The sequence below is a fragment of the Cebidichthys violaceus genome, unplaced genomic scaffold, assembly GCF_023349555.1.
Source record: "Cebidichthys violaceus isolate CVI_PGR_0920_01 unplaced genomic scaffold, fCebVio1.0.p SCAF_6, whole genome shotgun sequence".
NCBI classification, from domain to species: Eukaryota; Metazoa; Chordata; class Actinopteri; order Perciformes; family Stichaeidae; genus Cebidichthys; species Cebidichthys violaceus.
Genome location: NW_027176816.1, coordinates 16,823,725 through 16,842,672, shown reverse-complemented (window position 1 = coordinate 16,842,672; position 18,948 = coordinate 16,823,725). Strand labels below are relative to the sequence as shown.

At 42.0% G+C, this 18,948-nt stretch overlaps 1 protein-coding gene across 1 annotated transcript; it reads left to right on the top strand.

Moving 5' to 3' along the window:
• Positions 1 to 3,774: 3,774 nt before the first annotated feature.
• On the top strand, positions 3,775 to 9,303 carry krt8 (keratin 8). Its single transcript, XM_068732545.1, has 8 exons — positions 3,775 to 4,331; positions 6,061 to 6,269; positions 6,911 to 6,971; positions 7,058 to 7,153; positions 7,297 to 7,461; positions 7,688 to 7,813; positions 7,940 to 8,204; positions 8,332 to 9,303. The coding sequence occupies exons 1-8, from the start codon at positions 3,894 to 3,896 to the stop codon at positions 8,646 to 8,648; spliced, it is 1,677 nt and encodes a 558-aa protein (XP_068588646.1). The 5' UTR covers positions 3,775 to 3,893; the 3' UTR covers positions 8,649 to 9,303.
• The last annotated feature ends 9,645 nt before the right edge of the window (positions 9,304 to 18,948 follow it).

Genomic DNA, 18,948 nt, shown 5'->3' with positions numbered 1-18,948 from the left:
CTCATTACCATTAATTGAGCTGAATGGAGTTTTTGGCAGGCATACCGTGATACGGCTACCGCCCTACGGAAAGTAAATACCTGAAACTCAAAATGAGATTAAATCACCTCGTCGCAGAGATGTTGTTGCACACATTTGTAGTGTCACTCAGTCATTCCAAATATGATTGGAAGCCTGCTTTTACCGCTGTAACAAGAAGCTGAATGAAGCAGAGGCTTCAATAAAAATGCCAGTTGTGTGTTTGTTGTAATGATTGTTGGGTTAGTTAAGTTAAGTATTGAGTGTTTAATCTCAATACTGACATTCCACATGTGCGTTTATCTCCCGAGCACACAAATGTCAAAAGGGACAAATCCCATTTCATGATTGATTGTGATTGAAATTGATTTTGTGTTTTCTTCTGGTGTCATAGAGTGGTTTCCTGACCCATGAGCAGTGTTGAAACCTCTTAGAAATACGCTTACTAAACACATTTATTTAGGCCTACTTGCAACAAAGTGTAAGAGTATCATTGAAGAACAGGTCTCAAGTGATCACATGTAGGCTCGCAGCAGGAATAGCCAATCAGAGAAGAGGATTTGCCCATTTGGCAAATTGTTCAGTTCTTTAAAAACATTTGTATTCAAGTGATGCATGTTGTGATGAGTGTTTATGCAGATCCTTAATATCCTGAAATTAACGACAATCTAATCATTTATAATAAATAAATAAAAAGGGATTAAATCATTTGAAACAGCACAAATGGAAAACAACACAGACACCAAACTGGAGGTGCAGGGAATTCTGCCGCTGGTAGACGAGGTGCATTAGAGAAATACATACAGCGAGGGGAAATTTAGTACCACACTGTCAAATGCAGACAATAAAGATGCAAGAAAAAATACTGCAAAGTAAATCAATACGAGTTTACACCCCTGATAACTGCAAAAAAAAAAGAGTCTTGTAACATCTTATCAAATGTTCAAACCCAATGCAAATATTAGGCTAAACTACACTGTTCTGAATTATATATATATTGCCTATGATAACGTACTCAACAATTGAATCAAAAAAGTGTTTGTGGAAATTCAATTAACTTCCAAGCACTCTGAGAGAGATCAGTGTTCTCGTTTCAGTGGGTTTTGAATGAACATCCCCGCATGACTCAAAACCTGGTGACAATATAACATCACCATCATTTCACTGCAGTCATGCGCATTTCACAATGCAGAGCGGGAATTGCCCTTTGGATCTGTTTATTCCTGTTACTTACGTGATTCTCAAACTCACATCGTATCAATATTGCCACATGCTCTTTTTTAGTCTGAGTCCGTCCCTTTGAGCTTTGCAACCCCGTGCCCTGCAGTCGCCAGTGCCTCGCTCATGGGCTGGCATCCATTTTGGCTGAGAGGGGACAGGGGTGGGATTTTATTTGGGTGTGTTTCCATGAGGATAATGAGGCCAAGAGCTAACGGCGGGCAAACGAGGAACGTTAGAGAAGGTGGAGGGGAGAGGATATGGTGGTGGAGGGGGGTTTGGATGGGTAACGCCAGGACTCATGACTCACCGGACTGGAGGAGGAAATAAATGGGAGTGGGGGGGAGGAGAGGAATTCAGGGCCGGTATTGGTGGAAGGACGGTTGAGGGTTTAGCTGCCATGTATGCCGCCATAGCTACACACTGCAGCATGGTGGGAAACATGATTCAGTAACTGTGCATGCAGGAGTGATGGGACCAATAGTGGCTCTGTTATCAGTGTGGCGCAATAATTTTTTTGCAATGTTTGCACAGTGAGTAGTTCTCTCAGGAATATGCATCAGTAATGAATTATAGACAGATGTTTATAGACCGTAATGATGCACCATAACTCTGAGGTGCATGTCGTGTAGCCAGATAGTACATACACATGAGCAAACAGTTGTATATCGGCATAGATAAACTCTGACTTCCATTGGTTCTTTTTGTTAAAAGCCTCAGGCGCAATGGTGTTAACCTGACATACCTCTTGTTTGACAGCTGGTTAGTGCAGTTCACCTGGTTTGCAGACACAAGTACACAAAACTGTACATGTGGTATGTATTGTATTTAGAGCAAGGCAAGGTGTTGCGTACAGGTTGCCCGCAGCAGCTAAGAATTTTGAGCCCTAAAGCATCCAAAACTGTTAATCCTCCACTGAAATGTGTTATTGTGGCATACCGCTGTGGTAACGGTTACACTCCTGTTTTAAAGACGCCCGAAGGTCAAAATGCACGCCTCCTTACTGTGGAATTTCCCAAGTGCTTCTTAGCATTATAATCGTTTAATTGGTGTTTTTTTTAAAAGAACAAGCATAATTTGTCTTGAGTGGCGTTGCTTTCAACTGAGTTCGACGTGCTAGCACAGCTAGCAAAAAGGTGCTATATGCTAATCGGTATGACATCCAGTTGCTTTTCCATACAGTGTTTATAATTACTAAAAATTACTCAAGGTTTGACTGTTTGGGGAAAAAAGGCCTGTTTGATTTCTTGCAGAGTTAGATTAGCAGAAGTGAAGCTACAGCATTATTTGAACTGCAAAAGAGTGAGGTAGAGATGCCGGATATGGCTCTGGCAGCGGTAGTGACCTGTCAATCACAAGGTGGCCCCGCCCTAAAACATTCCTTTCTTTATCATCTATTTGACTCTAAGTGGACCATCATTTACTAAATGAACATCATGCTGTATTGAAGAAGACTTGAAACTAGAGATTGAGACCATAAACTCATGTTTACAATGTTTACTGAGGTAATAAATCAAGAGAGAAGTAGAGTCACTTTCTCATAGACTTCTATACAATCTGACTTCTTTTTGCAACCAGAGGAGTCGCCCCCTGCTGGTCAGTAGAGAGAATGCACGTTTTAAGACACTCCCGCATTGGCTTCACTCTTCAGAACCGGAGGTTGTCGCCTGGTAGGGCCACTGACCAAGCAACAATATTTGACGAGTTGGAAGTGAGAACAGGCTGCAATTTATTTTTACAAATTTTGTTAACAACAATTTGTGGTGTTAATTGCTACATAGTTTTTCAGTAAACAGCTGAGGGATGGGAAGGCAATGAATTTCTTAGCTCGAAGGCAAACTTTAACAATGTTCATACATATATGTGTAATAGTCACGGCAGAAAAATCTAATTGGAATGTGACTCATAAAAAACTGCTGCAGCCAGAATGTAGCAATGTAATATAATATGAAATGTAAGATTAAAATAGAATATGGTACAGTAGTAGCCAGAAGAATAATAATAGGAAAATCTGTAAAGTGAAAAATTATAAATTTGGAAATAGTTACATGATCTAGTGACCGTCAAACTAATAGAAAGGATGGTGAAGGGAAAGAAAATAGTAGAAGAACAGAAGTAAAGTGTTGCCAAATTTACAATCATTATTGATTGTTAAGAGATAATCAGAAGTACGCACCTTCCCACATTCACACATATGCACACATTTTTTTATATAGCCGCAGAATATAAATGATTTATATTTTCAAGAGACCTGTTGAATCTGTTTTTGAGCAGTTTTTCCTGGACACAGACAAGCAAATAGGAGATCAAAGAACTACAACCACTTGACAATCCTCTCAGAAGACCAGGTTTTCTCGAACAACAAAGAGAAGCCTGTATAGAGACCAGGTAATGGTTTTGAGTGACTGGACAATGTGTCATAGAAGTGTAATGTTACAGCCCTGCCTCCCTCTCTCACCCAGACTCGCAGGCCAATGGCAGCTCACCACAGTCTCCTCCCACAGCCACAGGCTTTAAAACTCCTCGGTCGACTCTTCTCCTTTCTATCCACTCTGGTTTCTTTCCCTCTCTCTGCCTGCCCTGCCTGCATTGCCAACCGAGCCATTTTGGTCTGACCTTCCCAGACTCATCCAGAAGAAACTCCTCCAGATTTCAGAATGTCCAGTTACCAGAGCAGCTACAAAGTGAGGAGTTCCACTGCCCCGCGGAACTTCAGCAGCAGCTCCTATTCCGGATCGGGTGGCATCACCAGCCGCAGGAGCTACAACGTCAAGAGTTCCTATGGAGGAGGCAACAGGGGCTTCGGGGGCATCGCCAGCTCCTCCGCCTATGGCCTGAACTCAAGCATGGGCGGCGGTGGCATGGGCGGCGGTGGCATGGGCATGGGCTTTGGCGGTGGCATGGGTGGATCAAGCATGAGTATGGGCTACGGCGGTGGCATGGGTGCTCAGGCCCCTATCACCGCCGTGACTGTGAACAGGAGCCTTTTGGCCCCCCTGAACCTTGAGATTGACCCCAACATCCAAGTCGTTCGCACCCAGGAGAAGGAGCAGATCAAGACCCTCAACAACCGCTTCGCTTCCTTCATTGACAAGGTAAGAGTTTGTAATCGAGGGTCAATAGATGTTTGGGTTCCCTTCACAAGTACAGAAACTTCTTTGAAGTGCGTGGAAAGCTCAGTCACAATTTAGTCAGAAAAGTGGAATGTTTATTTCCAGCCGTTGAGAAACTGTTATGCAATATTTGATATAGACGTCCATATGTTTGCCACTTGTCTTACAATGCTGATTTCCCCTACTATTTGCTAGCGACGGATAAAGTTGATTTTACCCCCACCCCCTCTACTCTCGCCACCTCCCACAGAGGCAGAAAAAAAATAAATGTGCCGTCGCTCAAAGTTAATGTTTTCTATCGTTTGGCTCAGGCTGCCCTTTTATAGTGATGAAAAACAGACTTGCAGAAAAGGAGAGACTGGGAAAGAAAAATACAAAGAAGGAGAAAGAGAAAGCTAAGGGTGTGTCAGGGCAGAGCGCAGGGCTTGTGATACGAGTTACCTTGGGAATGATCCCTCCCTCCGCTGGGGTGTGGCTCTTTGTGCTGCCCTGGTGGCCCCCACCACTCCTAAACACACGCACACACACACACACACACACACACACACACACACACACACACACACACACACACACACAGTCACTACTGAGTGCCATTGTTACTTTTAAAGACAAAACTTTCTTTCACAGTGACACATTTTAAAAAGTAGTGTCCTTTGGAAGTTTGTTGACTTTTAATCATTCAAATCAGCATGTTATACTCAGGGTGGTGTGTGTGTGTGTGTGTGTGTGTGTGTGTGTGTGTGTGTGTGTGTGTGTGTGTGTGTCCTCTGAGGCCTCAGCAGTGGGTTAATAATTAAAAAGGTTTCATGTTCTGGTCGACGTCAGCTGACTGGCTACATATCAGCTCTCCCTCTCCTGTCGCAATGATTACAACAAGGAAGATGAAGTGCGTTTTGCATGCTTCGACACAAAGCAGATAAACCTCCGCCCTTCTATCACCTGATATCTCGCCGTGTTTACGCCAGTTCAAATTAAGAAGTTCTTGGTTGGATCCCACCTGTAGGGTGCAATGTGTCAGATCAGGGTTCACAACCTTGCTTCTTTACTGTTCACAAATATGCAAACTTCATTTCTCCCCCTCCATCTCCTCTCCACTCTCTGCTTTCCTTCGGTCATCACCTCGATAACACGGTTAAATATTTACCTTCCTGCAACTGCCTGCGGATGCAACTTCGCTACCCCCCCCACCCCCCCTTCTCTCTCTGTATTTTCCCTATTTGGCGGCGAACTTCGCAGTCAAAAAACAGGAAGACATGCGGGAGAAGGGTTAACTGGCCCTGTTCTTCCATCAGCTGCTTTTTCCAAATCTCGTCCTGCCCCCCGATCCACCACCCCACCCCCTCCACCTCCTGTCAGGATGCACGTGGGTCAGGCCTTCCTTTGGAAAAGCCCGTTCTAGTCTGAAGCCAACAGCAGCTTACAGAGCTCCAAAGTTAGATAAGAACAACAATGACTGGAGATGGGGATTGGGAGGCATGGCGAGGTTGATCCTGATGCTTGAGTATTTGGGTGGCGATGTTGTTTTGACATGGCAGAGCAGTTACATCATACCTTTTCATATTAATTTATAACTGATGACAAGGACTCTGTCTTTACATACTCATTAACACCATAAACAAGGCTGTAAGAGACTGATTCTTTGTGAAGGCTTTTTGGATTGGTTGCTCACTCACAACTCATAATAAATACTTATTTTTCCACGCATCAGGTCCGCTTCCTGGAGCAGCAGAACAAGATGCTGGAGACCAAGTGGAACCTGCTGCAGGGACAGACCACCACCCGCTCCAACATCGACGCCATGTTCGAGGCCTACATCTCTAACCTGCGCAGGCAACTTGACGGCCTGGGCAACGACAAGATGAAGCTGGAGGCCGACCTCCACAACATGCAGGGCCTGGTGGAGGACTTCAAGAACAAGTAAGCGTGCAGGGCTGCAATGATGGGCTTAAAAAACTGTTCCATGCAGAGTCGGGCTCGTTCTGCCCCATAAAGAAGCACTCTGTTTATCTAGGAATCACCTTTTTCATTTTGGTTGCACTGGATGATTTTCAAAATGGGTAGAATCTTCATTCATAAATAAAATACAGCTGGAGTTGTTTTTTTGTGCTTCGAGACTAGCCTTGCAGCACACTGAGCTCGCCTGTTTGTGGACTACTCCCTACATCTGTCCATTGTCTTGCGTCATACACAAACTGTAGGGAATTACAGCACCGAGGAGGCATGTTCCAAACACCCATTGCATTACATTACATGTGACCGAAGGTAAAAATCAATTTACAGAGTTGGCAAAGCTTTACACGCACATGTCTCTAACACAAACAGCTACGATAGTTCCATACATATTGGCCAGTTGTCCAGAGACGACTGGCCAATATGTAGCACCTATGTAACACCTCTCAGGCTTGGCCCTGAGTCAACCCACTTTGTTTAAGGCAAATGTCCCAAAGGAGTTCAAGAGTTAGGGATGGACTACTGCCGCCTCCTAGTGTTGCATTGGTGTATAAACTAAATAGGTCTCACCATGTCTCACCATGAACTGTATTGTTCTCTGCTCTCAGGTATGAAGATGAGATCAACAAGCGCACAGAGTGTGAGAACGACTTTGTCCTCATCAAGAAGGTAAGCATCAGCATTTACTCAACTTGCCTTTAAGTTGGCAAAATATTCTTTGTGATGTCCCATTCTAATACTTTTATCGGTTCCAGGATGTCGATGAGGCCTACATGAATAAGGTTGAACTTGAGGCCAAGCTGGAGAGTCTGACAGATGAGATCAACTTCCTCAGGTCGATCTATGAGGAGGTACGACACAAAAATCATCTCAGTGGTGTTGTTGTTGTTTCGCATCTTAACTCGCCTCCAGTGCTGCCCCTTGAAGCACACTTGCCGGATAGGTTTCCTCGATGAGGTGGGGTTTACCAATCTCTCTCGTTGTACTTCTTCAGGAGCTGCGTGAGCTCCAGGGACAGATCAAGGACACTTCAGTCATCGTGGAGATGGACAACAGCCGCAACCTGGACATGGACTCCATTGTGGCAGAAGTCAAGGCTCAGTATGAGGACATCGCCAACCGCAGCCGCGCCGAGGCGGAGACATGGTACAAAAGCAAGGTGATTGGGAGCTCCTTTTGAATTCTTCTTATGTCCATGTTTCTGTAATTTCTTTATCTAGAGAGATACATACGGTGTGTGTTGCAAACCCTGCTTGCCATGTGTATCGGTTAAATTTAAACCGACAGGAAGCTCAGTAGCATTCATCAGTTCATGAGTCAGCACATGCAGTGTTCTGATCGAAAGGGTTTCCAGTTTGTAATGTCTGGTATTGTTTTTTGTTTAGTATGAGGAGATGCAGACATCCGCCAGCAGATATGGAGATGACCTGAGGTCGACCAAGACAGAGATCTCAGACCTCAATCGCATGATCCAGAGACTGACATCAGAGATTGATGCCATCAAGGGACAGGTATGGAAAAAAAGTGTTTTGGCGCCATGGTACATGAGCCATCATATATAGTTTGTTATTGTCATTTAACAATCAGAAGAGTGGACAAAGCCTTATTTTTTTGGTGGGGCGTTTTTCTTCTCCCAGCGCGCCAACCTGGAGGCCCAAATCGCCGAGGCCGAGGAGCGTGGTGAGATGGCAGTGAAGGACGCCAAGTCCCGCATCAGGGACCTGGAAGACGCCCTGCAAAGAGCCAAGCAGGACATGGCCCGCCAGATTAGAGAGTACCAGGACCTGATGAATGTCAAGCTGGCTCTGGACATTGAGATCGCCACCTACAGGAAACTGCTGGAGGGAGAGGAGGACAGGCTGGCGACTGGCATCAAGTCCATCAACATCTCTCAACAGAACAGTAAGTCATCGTCGTCATCTTTGCCCTCATTGACTGAAGTCACAACTAACGGTCTTCATTGATTGGATTTTGTTACATTTCTTTTTCAGCTTCTCATGTTTTACTGTTTTCTCCTGTCTCTCAACAGCAAGCTACGGTGGTTACCCCACGGACAGCGTGAAGAGCAGCTACTCAAGTGGCTACTCCAGTGGTTTCAGCGGCGGGTATGGAGGAGGATATGGCGGGAGCATGAGCGGCGGTAGCATGGGCGGCGGCTACAGCAGCGGGGGCGGCTACAGCAGCGGGGGCGGCTTCAGCAGCAGCGGCGGCGGCGGCTTCAGCAGCGGCAGCACCGGAGGCGGCGGCTACAGCACCACCCAGAGCAAGAAGAATGTTGTTATCAAGATGATCGAGACCAGGGACGGAAGAGTGGTGTCCGAGTCCTCTGAGGTCATTGAGGATTGAGCTGTCAGGTTCAGAGGTGTAGATACCTGTCTGCTATTATCTCCTCTGCCTCTCTGGTAGTTTTGTACTTACAGTTCACCCCCCTCCCCCATACCCCCCAACTATGAAGTAAAACCGCTTGCCAGCCACTCTCCAATGGAGCCTAAGCATTTCCATGAAGCAATAAATGATCCTAACACTACCAAAGATCTGAAAGGGACCAAAGAATTTATTTTGTATGTCTGATGTCCGATTGTCTGAACTAAAACAGAGTAGTTTTGTCACAGAAAGTGAGATAGACACTGGGCAAATTGCAACTAGGAAAAAAAAAAAAAATATATATATATATATATATATATATACATAAATATATAACACTCCCTTGAAATCTATGCATCAGCTATTCCATGCACAAAGGGTTGTTTCCTTCAACATGGTGTTGCATAGACAGTGGTGTTGTCAAAGGAATGTGAAGTGTTGAAACAGTGCTCCAGCGTTGTTGGTCAACCAGTGTCTTAAAAAGTGGCCTGCTACAGTAGGTAGTGCATGTCTTCCCTGTGCGTGTCCTGTAACTGAAACTGTTTGACCCCTTAGGAGGCTGCCCGCATCATACTGTTGTCCTGAGGTGCTGTTTTTGCTACCAAACCAAATAAAAAATGTGTTTACTGAAGGAAAATTATGCGTTTGTTTTAATGTCTTGATGCCGATGACTCAAAGAGAAATGTAGTTGTAGTAAATTAGAATATATCTGAATCTGACCGGAATGCATCAAAGTATTAAAACAGTCCAGACTCTGTAATCAGGGACAGTTCTTTTAAATCCAAAGGAAAATGAAAAACTAACACTATCTTGATTAATATGTTTGAACATTTACATGTATCAGACACTAAAAGCTTCAGTGTGTAGCATTCACTACTGGCAGAAAGGGAATAAAATAATATGAAGTATGTTTTTTTTAACCCTTACAATAAGCCATTTATATCTAAATAGTTGGGCATGTTCCAACAGTAGCCCAGAACGGACAAACCAAACACTGGCTAGCGAGCCAGTCAGGCTTACATCGACCACAGTATTTCTTCTACAAGAGCAAAAAGTTTCAGTCGGTTGCAATCTGCAACCTTGCCACTAGATGCTGCTAAATCCTACATTCTGTCCCACATGTAAAAAGAAAAATGAACACACCAGTATCAGTAACGGCATTATTAGCTGATCCGGTTTAAGGTGAGGGTTAGGATCCATCAAATCTTGTTTCGTTTGAGGTCATGGTAAAAAAAGAATTCAATGAAATGACACTTCTCTGGCCATAGTGATCATTTCAATCCAAACATAGAATACACCTTTAGTACTCTACATAGTAACATAGTGTGAGATGTGGTCACAGTGTACTTAAAGTACTTAAAAGACAGTTAACCTGGATAATATTCATAGATATACACTCAAGCTGCCTGTCACAACCAACCACCCTATTGCATAATCATGATTTATCAGTTTAAATATACGTAAATACCCAACACAAAAAAAATTCTCGGCCATGTGCAAAGACTCTTTCACCTCAAAATGAAATTTTCCGCACAAACAAGTAAGTTAAAAACACATTTAAGGTAGAAATTACCTCATTAAACCAGAATACGACTTGTTGGCCATTTCATCATTCTGAACTGTCTGACTACACCAATCAATATATTTAAGATGCAGGAAACTTAATTTAGAGTCATGTTTTTCCCAATATATGTATATATATATATATATATATATATATATATATATATATATATATATATATACATATATATATATATATATACATATATATATATATATATATATATATATATATATATATAGAGAGAGAGAGAGAGAGAGAGAGAGAGAGAGAGAGAGAGAATTATGTGTCTCCTGCAAAGTCCAATCAGTTAATAATAAACAGACCTGATCGAGCGAAAGGTAAAAACAAGTGTTTTATGTCTCTATAGGGTCCTTTCCACTTCTTTTCCAATTTCAATAATTGTCCTTATTGTTCACTTAGACACAAAAACTTTGGGAAATATGGTCCAGCTTGAAAGTTTTTATCAAAGTTACCCTTCAAGTCACAATCAAAGTGAACGATAACACTTTATAATCACTACACAGTATGAAGCATTAGTTAAGTATGAGTAAACACTTAATTCATCATTTATAAAGCATTAACAAATACATTAACACTCATTAGTATACAATTTATAACAACAGTTATAAATGTTTTATTCTTGATTAATAAGCTTGTCTATTATGTGTTTGGTGATTATGTTTTCATACTTTATAAATGATGGATTCCCCATTTGTAAATGAAGTATTATATATATTACAAACCAATTATTAAGAAGTTGTAGATGATTAATAACATCCTCTATAAAGTGCTAGTAAATGATTAAGAACTTATTTAGATGTACATTATTCATGCTTTATATATATGTTTTAGATATGCACTAATGGTTAGGGACTATGTTAATATATGCTTTATAAATGCGCATTAATAGTGAAATTCATGATAAATTCAGGTAGTTACTAGTCATTTATGAAGTATTTTGTGTGACCTCATTTAAAGTGAGGACTATCTATGCTTTACAAAGCATTTATACATGACATTGAAAGACCATCAATGCCTCAAAACCCACATAAGTCTCAGTTATCTTCTCAACAGATAAGACAAAACGCAAAATGATAAAGAACATATCAATATGTATTACAAGATGCAAACAATATACTCTTATCAATACAAACTTCTCAGCCATTCATTCATGTAAAATGTAAACAAACTGATTATCCTTCAAGAAAACATGGCTGGATATAAAACATTTGCAAATAACTGGAGCTAACCAGAAGCTTTGCATATTAGTTTACATTTACTGATTTAATTATTCATTTTAACCAAGCATATCAATCTCCACTGTTCGCACTTCACTTCAGTTGCATGTCCCGATGGTAGGCGGCGAATCTGCTAATTGTTTACAACCGCGAAATGAGAAATCCCGCATTCAAACGTCATCAATGTGGGACAAAGGAAAAGCCCGCGTAAAACGTCATCAACGTGGGACAAACGTTTCGCTCAGGGACTGATACGGAAGAGCCCTTACTAGCTATGGAAAACGCCGACTTAAGTTGAAAGGACGCACGGACCTGGGCCAGAAAGAATGACAGCTGACGGGCATTGGAGACCCGTCAGCTGTCACCTAACGTTACACATTATGGAGGATGAGTACGTAGCTAGCCTTCCTGCTAGCAAGTCACTAACTAGAGGTCCTGAGACGGCGCACGCCACGCCGTCACCTCCCTTGTAAATAGAGCGATCCAGGAGACAGTTGGCTAACTAGCGGTTATGATAACAACAATGTTAGATGACCATTTATCTGTTCATATAAGTGGAGCGAATGTAAATGTTATATATCAGCCATGTTCTCCTGAAGGATAATCTGTTTGTTTTGGTTTTTTACATGAATGAATGGCTGAGAGGTTTGTATTAATACGAGTACATTGTTTGCATCTTGCAATACATATTGATATGGTCACACAAAAAACTTAATAAATGACTAATAACTACCTGAATTTATCATGAATTGCACTATTAATACGCATTTATAAAGCATATATTAACATAGTCCCTAACCATTAGTGCATATCTAAAACATATATATAAAGCATGAATAATGCACATCTAAATAAGTTCTTAATCATTTACTAGCACTTTATAGAGGATGTTATTAATCATCTACAACTTCTTAATAATTGGTTTGTAATATATATAATACTTCATTTACAAATGGGGAATCCATCATTTATAAAGTATGAAAACAATCACCAAACACATAATAGACGAGCTTATTAATGAAGAATAAAACATTTATAACTGTTATGAATTGTATACTAATAAGTGTTAATGTAGGAATAATGCTTTATAAATGATGAATTAAGTGTTTACTCATACTTAACTAATGCTTCATAGTGTGTAGTTATTATAAAGTGTTACCGACTAATTTGCTGACACGATCCTCTTAATAACTTTAAGAGATGATAAAGTTCAAATGGGATTTAACAGTGAAACATCTCTTCTACTTTACAATTGAAATGCAAAGGTTTCTTCTTCGCAAAATTTCGGCAATGGTGGTGATCGATTAAATCTTGTTTGTAACTAGATGTCAGGTGAAAAAGGTCTATACCGTAGACAAATTGAGAGTGCCGACTTGTTGAACTCAAGTAGACCCTATACAGAGGTCAAAAAGTCGGCACTCTCCCAACGGGCGGTTAACTGGCTAATTAGAGCCATAAACTGTCAATAAAACATCAAAGGCTACACCCAGGGTATAAAGCAGTGTTCCTTATTGGGACTTTTTTTTCCTCTCCGTGATAAAACACAGTTTAAACCTGGTGTGAACCCATAAATAAACAGGTTCCAATCATTAACACAGATTTTAGGTTTCTGGTACCTTTTAAGATAATAAAACAATATTTCACTTTTTTTTCAGCAATTGACCACCAGGGAGCAATGTCATACCACTAGAACTGAGTATGTTACCCTGCAGGTCAGGACGAGCTCTCTCACAGGAGCCCGGCAAACACTCTTGTGTGTGTATAGTCAGCGCAAAACATTTTTGAGGGAAAATAAGGATCTATTTTGCAATGTTTTTTTAGGCGAATTTATTTTGCATATGTTAAAGCATGCTGTAAAGACGGCTTGAACATTTGAACTTAAAATGTATTAATTTACATTACATTGACACAAGTACTAGGCAGTCAGTTGGACCATTTCTCAATTTGATAATGTAATAACTTTGTCTAAACTAAATCCATGTAACTAAGGGATATATTTCATTCTTTTTTAATTTGATTTGTGATAAAGTGAAAACAAGTGCAGACAAGAACATGAACTCACACACAGCTATGGGGATAATACAGATATCCCCATCATACTCATACAAACATACACATATAGAAGATGAGGGAAGCAAGAGGAGTACAAAAATATAGATAATAAGAAGGTTAGAGTAAATAAATTAAATAAATGGAAATTAAAGTACACATAAATATAAGATAAATTAATAACCAAAATAAAATCTTTAAATGGCTATTTAGTGGCTCCCTTGACGGTCTGGTCTGGCCCCCCCCACGCACACACACTGTCACTCTCCCATCTGACACACAAACACACACACACATGCTTATACATGATAATAGCCATATTTTATTCTGTCGTTGCTATTGTATTTAAATTACAAAAACACAAAAGAGTTATGAATATTTCTACCTTTAATGGCCACAAGGGTCATATACACCGCGTACATTATCATGTGTTTTCAGGTAATTAACGGCCGGTGAGAGGGGAGGGGGGGTGAGTATCTCAAGTGTGGACGTGATACAAAAACGTTGTTATGATCATGAAGCCCAATGTGCATTTCTCTGGTTTGTCAGTGAAGTGTATGAGCTAAACTGCAGACTGGAGTCTCTGAAGGGGTCTAACGCGGGTTGAACGCGCATCGGCAAGTCTCGTTCAACCCGGTGTGTGAACTGGCTGTGTTGTCACTGCGCTGCATCTTTATGAATGGTGATCTGACCGTGGATCACATCTCTCGGCAGCGTCCAGGCGTCGTCTCACTCCCTCTTCCTCTTCCTCTTCCTGCACTTCTCGTAGGCCTGCTCAGAGAACTGAGCTTCCAGTGGGCCTGATGTTTATTAACGGAGCCGCTTCGACCGACAGAGGCACTGTAGCCTTCAGTGTTGAATCTCGGCAAATTGTGCTGTGGGTGAGTCATTGAGCGAGGCTACATTAGAGATCCATTTATTCTTAGATTTTATAGTGATTATTCAAATTATATTCAGACAATGTATAAGCGGTCGTAATGACCGCAATGGTCACTAGTAGATATATAATTCTGGTAGTTCGAGAGTTAAAAAGGTGCAATGCGTAAGATGTAGCCGCATGCTCCAAACGAACATCGGGCCTCATAGCACCTGCACCGCCCCGACCCCCCCTCCGCCAGATTTCTTTCTTTCTTACTTTCTGCTGTTAGACCCAGCGCTCCTTGAAGCCCCTGCAGCTTTTGCAGAAAATGAATCCTGCAAAGTCTCTTTGCATCACACCAGTAGTCCTACAGTCTACACACTGTTATTGCAAAAATATCGGCATCGACTAAAATGATCGCGGCCTTTTAATTAATGAAGATTACCCAGGAGGACGGATCAACGAGATCCAGCATGTCATCACGGAGCAACCTGAGCTGGCACTATTCCCTTCTGTCCCACGAGGAGGCAACATTGTGTTGTTGGTCTCACCGGAAGCCTACACAACAGGACCCTTTTTAAATCCTGTACCAGCAACCCCTTCACATATTGGTCACTTGTCACTGTTAACAGTTTTGAACATGAATGTTGTCAAATAGTTCTTATCAGAAAATGTCCAACATTTTGCAGGAAATACCTCTCAGATGTCCATCCAAAGTCTGCATTTTGCACGGGCACAGGCAGGGCGAGGTACGAGAAGGGAGTGTCTTTGAACATGAACAGTTACTTGACTTTGTCTTGACTTGACAGGGTTGGAAACAATAATGCACTCGACTACACAAAGATACAAAAGTCTAATTAAGTCAAATAAATGCTGCTTTTCTTTACACCCTGAGTCAACCAGCATCTGTTTGATGCACAGTGTACATGCACAAGATGAATATTTCAATCTGGAGGTATGTGTGTGTGTGTGTGTGTGTGTGTGTGTGTGTGTGTGTGTGTGTGTGTGTGTGTGTGTGTTTTAGCTTCCTCTCCGTGTCTTCATACAAAGATGGTTATGTAACTTGGCTGTCAAACAAGTTCCATCTTTTACACACAGGTAGACCTAAACCAACTTTATGTGTGTGTGTGTGTGTGTGTGTGTGTGTTTTAAGATGCTTATGTAACTTGGCCGCCAAACAAGTTCCATCTTTTACACACGGTAGACCTAAACCAACTCTTTTATTTATTGTCTTTGACGTGGGGAGCACATGTGACAGGATTAAGCCCTAATCCTCTTCCGTATTATTGGGCGTGTTGGTTACTTGGACTAAATAAGAATATGTTTTAAGTCTGCTCTATACCCCTGCATTGAATTGGCCACCTCCTCGTAATGTGACTATATGCGGCTCGGCCATGCAGACCTCAACAACTGCGATTGGCCCGCTTGGTGGTCGCTCTTGGACATGAAGGTGAACCTTTGCTTGTTTTCCGTCTGTGCTCTGCTCCAGATACGGTACAGTTCTAAAAGTAAATGCGGTATTTTTCCGTACAAGTGCAGCAATCTTGCAGCAATGCATTTCGTCTTAAAGCTCTACATCTGTCTCTTTGCTAAAGAAAGATTATTTCCATTTGAAACTCAGCTGGAGTGAATAATAAAGAACACCTTTCCTCTCGGTTTCCTGCATCAGAGCAGACATTCGTGCTATTCCTGCAAGAGTTTGTGTTTGTCTAACGATTACCTAACATGCAGGATTTATTTTGTTTCTTGTCATTGAAACCCCCTTTTGTACACATTTCCTTATTATCAAAGATGATTCTTGTTATTAAGGAGGCACTTGTGAGATTTGTTTATTCAGGTAAATGTTTCTGTGTTATGTGGTTGGGAACTGGTTCTCTGGCTTCTTCCCCGATCAGATGTAATCTGGTTACAACAGTAACCGTTGTCCAACATTCATTGGCACCGACATCCAAAGCTGTGCGATCAGCTCGGCTGCAGTCGCCGTTGCTAGAAGCACCCAAACGAACTCAACACAGCGGCTTAGAAACCCCTCATCATCGCATGAAGCTCTAGTGTAAGTTCAGTCAGGAAGACTCTACTGTTGCAAACTTCAGCCTGTAATTTATTCCTCACACGTTCTCAGCCATTCACCCCTCCCAGGTAGGCTCATACGACCTCATGAGCTCATGCATCCAATAGCACAGTAACACACCTACATTTTTGACCTATCATCTCACTGCTGTCTTTAGATAATATTCTCTCTCTGCCTTTAATGCTGCTGTTACACGCACCCCTCCACCTCCCCATCGCCTCCCTTCGCAGATTCACCAGCGTCCTCAGTCTATCAGATCTCAGCAGAATCATCAGCCTCCACCGGTCTCTAAGGGGGGGGGGATTTATCCTGATGCTGAGGGCAGACTCCCCTCCATTACAAATCTGGCTGTAGAGTCAAAGAGCCAATGTGTTTTCTTTACTAATAAATTCATAGCGGTCAGTTTTGACCAGGAACGTGAACACATTTTGTGGCACAACTAAAACATTTGAAATGGTTTCAAAACAATTGTTCTTGTAAAACTTTGACGTTTAATGTTGACAAAAGTAACAAAAACTTTTAAAGTTACTGTAAGTAACATTTATTTTGTTTTGATTTTGGCGGTCCCTGTCGACGAAAAAATGGAAATGTTTCTGAGCACCAGAGTCCCTTTCAGAAAACCCCTAATTTTGCTACAGCAGGGTCTGACAGCCTGCTATGCGCAGTCCTGGTTCTGGTTCTCCCGTGCCTCCCTTCCCCTCAGCGGTCCCAGCAATACAGCCTGGGTCTCCAGCAGCATGGCGTCGGTGTCGGCTCCCAGTTTGTCTGGGTCTGTCTGACGCAAGCTGAAGGAGTTTCTGGGGAACCTGCATGATTTCATCTGATTTCACCAGAAACCGATCCGGTGGCACCGATGACAACCATTAAGAATAACCATGAAGAAATAGACAACGTTCTTGCTGAATCTATGCGGGTCATATATAAAACAAGCACAACAGATGGGTTGATAAGTTTCACAGTAAAACACAACCTTTAAGCTTGACTTGTATGTTCTGTCAAAGCCTCTCTTACGCTCTACTGATTTTTAAAGGCACAAGTATTTCCCACATATTTTGACAGTGCGGGGTATTAGCGTTTTCACACACAGAAACTGGGACAGCAGCCAAGGCGCCACATCATAATGCTTGAGTGTGTATTAAAAACAAATGGAAGCTAAAGTAGCAGGTGTCACTCTGTTATGACAGTTGACGACAGGTGGTTTTTTTTACTCGTCATCTGACTGTTCCGTCAAATACAGTTCAACAAGTGTTCAACTTTCACTCATCTGTGTTGTATGGGGATTCGGTTTGTCCTTTAACAGTGGTGGACGAAGCCCTCAGATCCTTTACATCCACAAAGGTACTAATAGTATAGGCTAGTGGATGCAGGTTCTGATTATGAAAAGGCCTTGGCAAAGGAGCTATATACCCTCTATGGTGGTGGAGACCTTGCATCTTTTCCAGTCCTGCATTCAATATCCCACCTCAGGAATACGCAACAATCAGCAGATTGTTTACTGTTTGCATTATAGCATTGGATCCTTGTTACTCATGCATAAACATAAAGTAGAGTAAAAGACGTTCAATAGCAACTATCCTGCATCATAACTAATATCTGCGGCCCTGTCTGGGTTGACAGGTCTTACTACTGGTTGGTCTCTTGGTCTTGGTCATCTAATGGAGGAGGGTGGAAACAAGGCCCTCTAAAGGGTTATTTCAACCCATAATAATGTATCATATTTTATAGATATGTTTAAAATGCAATATCTGGATCTGTAAAGTAATTAGGTGGGTAGATGTCAGATCAATTTAATAGAGTAAAAATGCACTATATTGTTCTCTAAACTGTAATGGAGTAGAAGTATAAAGTTGCATCAAAATGCGTGAGTAAAAATACAAGAATCTCAAAACTAGCTACTACGGGAAACTTTAACTTTGTGTTGGTTTTGGCGGTCCCTGTGGACAAAAGCGTTCGTGTTTCCAGACTCCCTTTAGAAAACCTCTCATTTTACTGCAGCAGGGTCTGACAGTATGCCCCGCTCAGTCCTGGTTCTGGTTCTCCCGTGCTTCCTGGGCCTCCAGCAGCGCGATGACTGTGCCGGCTCCTAGCGGAACAGCGAGGAGAAGCTCTGCTCCTGAACGAACGTCCCGCCAGAGCTCAAACTACGGGTCGAAGCCTGTCAGCGAAGCCGGATCTGTTTGTCAGCGGCGGGCTGGACGCTGCTGGAGGCCCAGCTGGAGAGGTTTCTGGTGAACCTGAATGATTTCACCAGAATCAGACCCGACAAGCATTATGTATAACTACGTAGAAAAAGCCAATGGTCTCATTTATTCATGAAGGTAAAAGTTCCTTACAGTAACAGCACTTGACTAATTGACTTTCAACCACTGGCCTGCAGGTACTTGTAGTGCACAGTACACTTATAAGATTAGCTCTATGCTTACATATACATATTTATAAACTTTATCACGACAGCTGAAATTCTCCTCGAGGTGTTTTTACATAATACTCTCTCCATG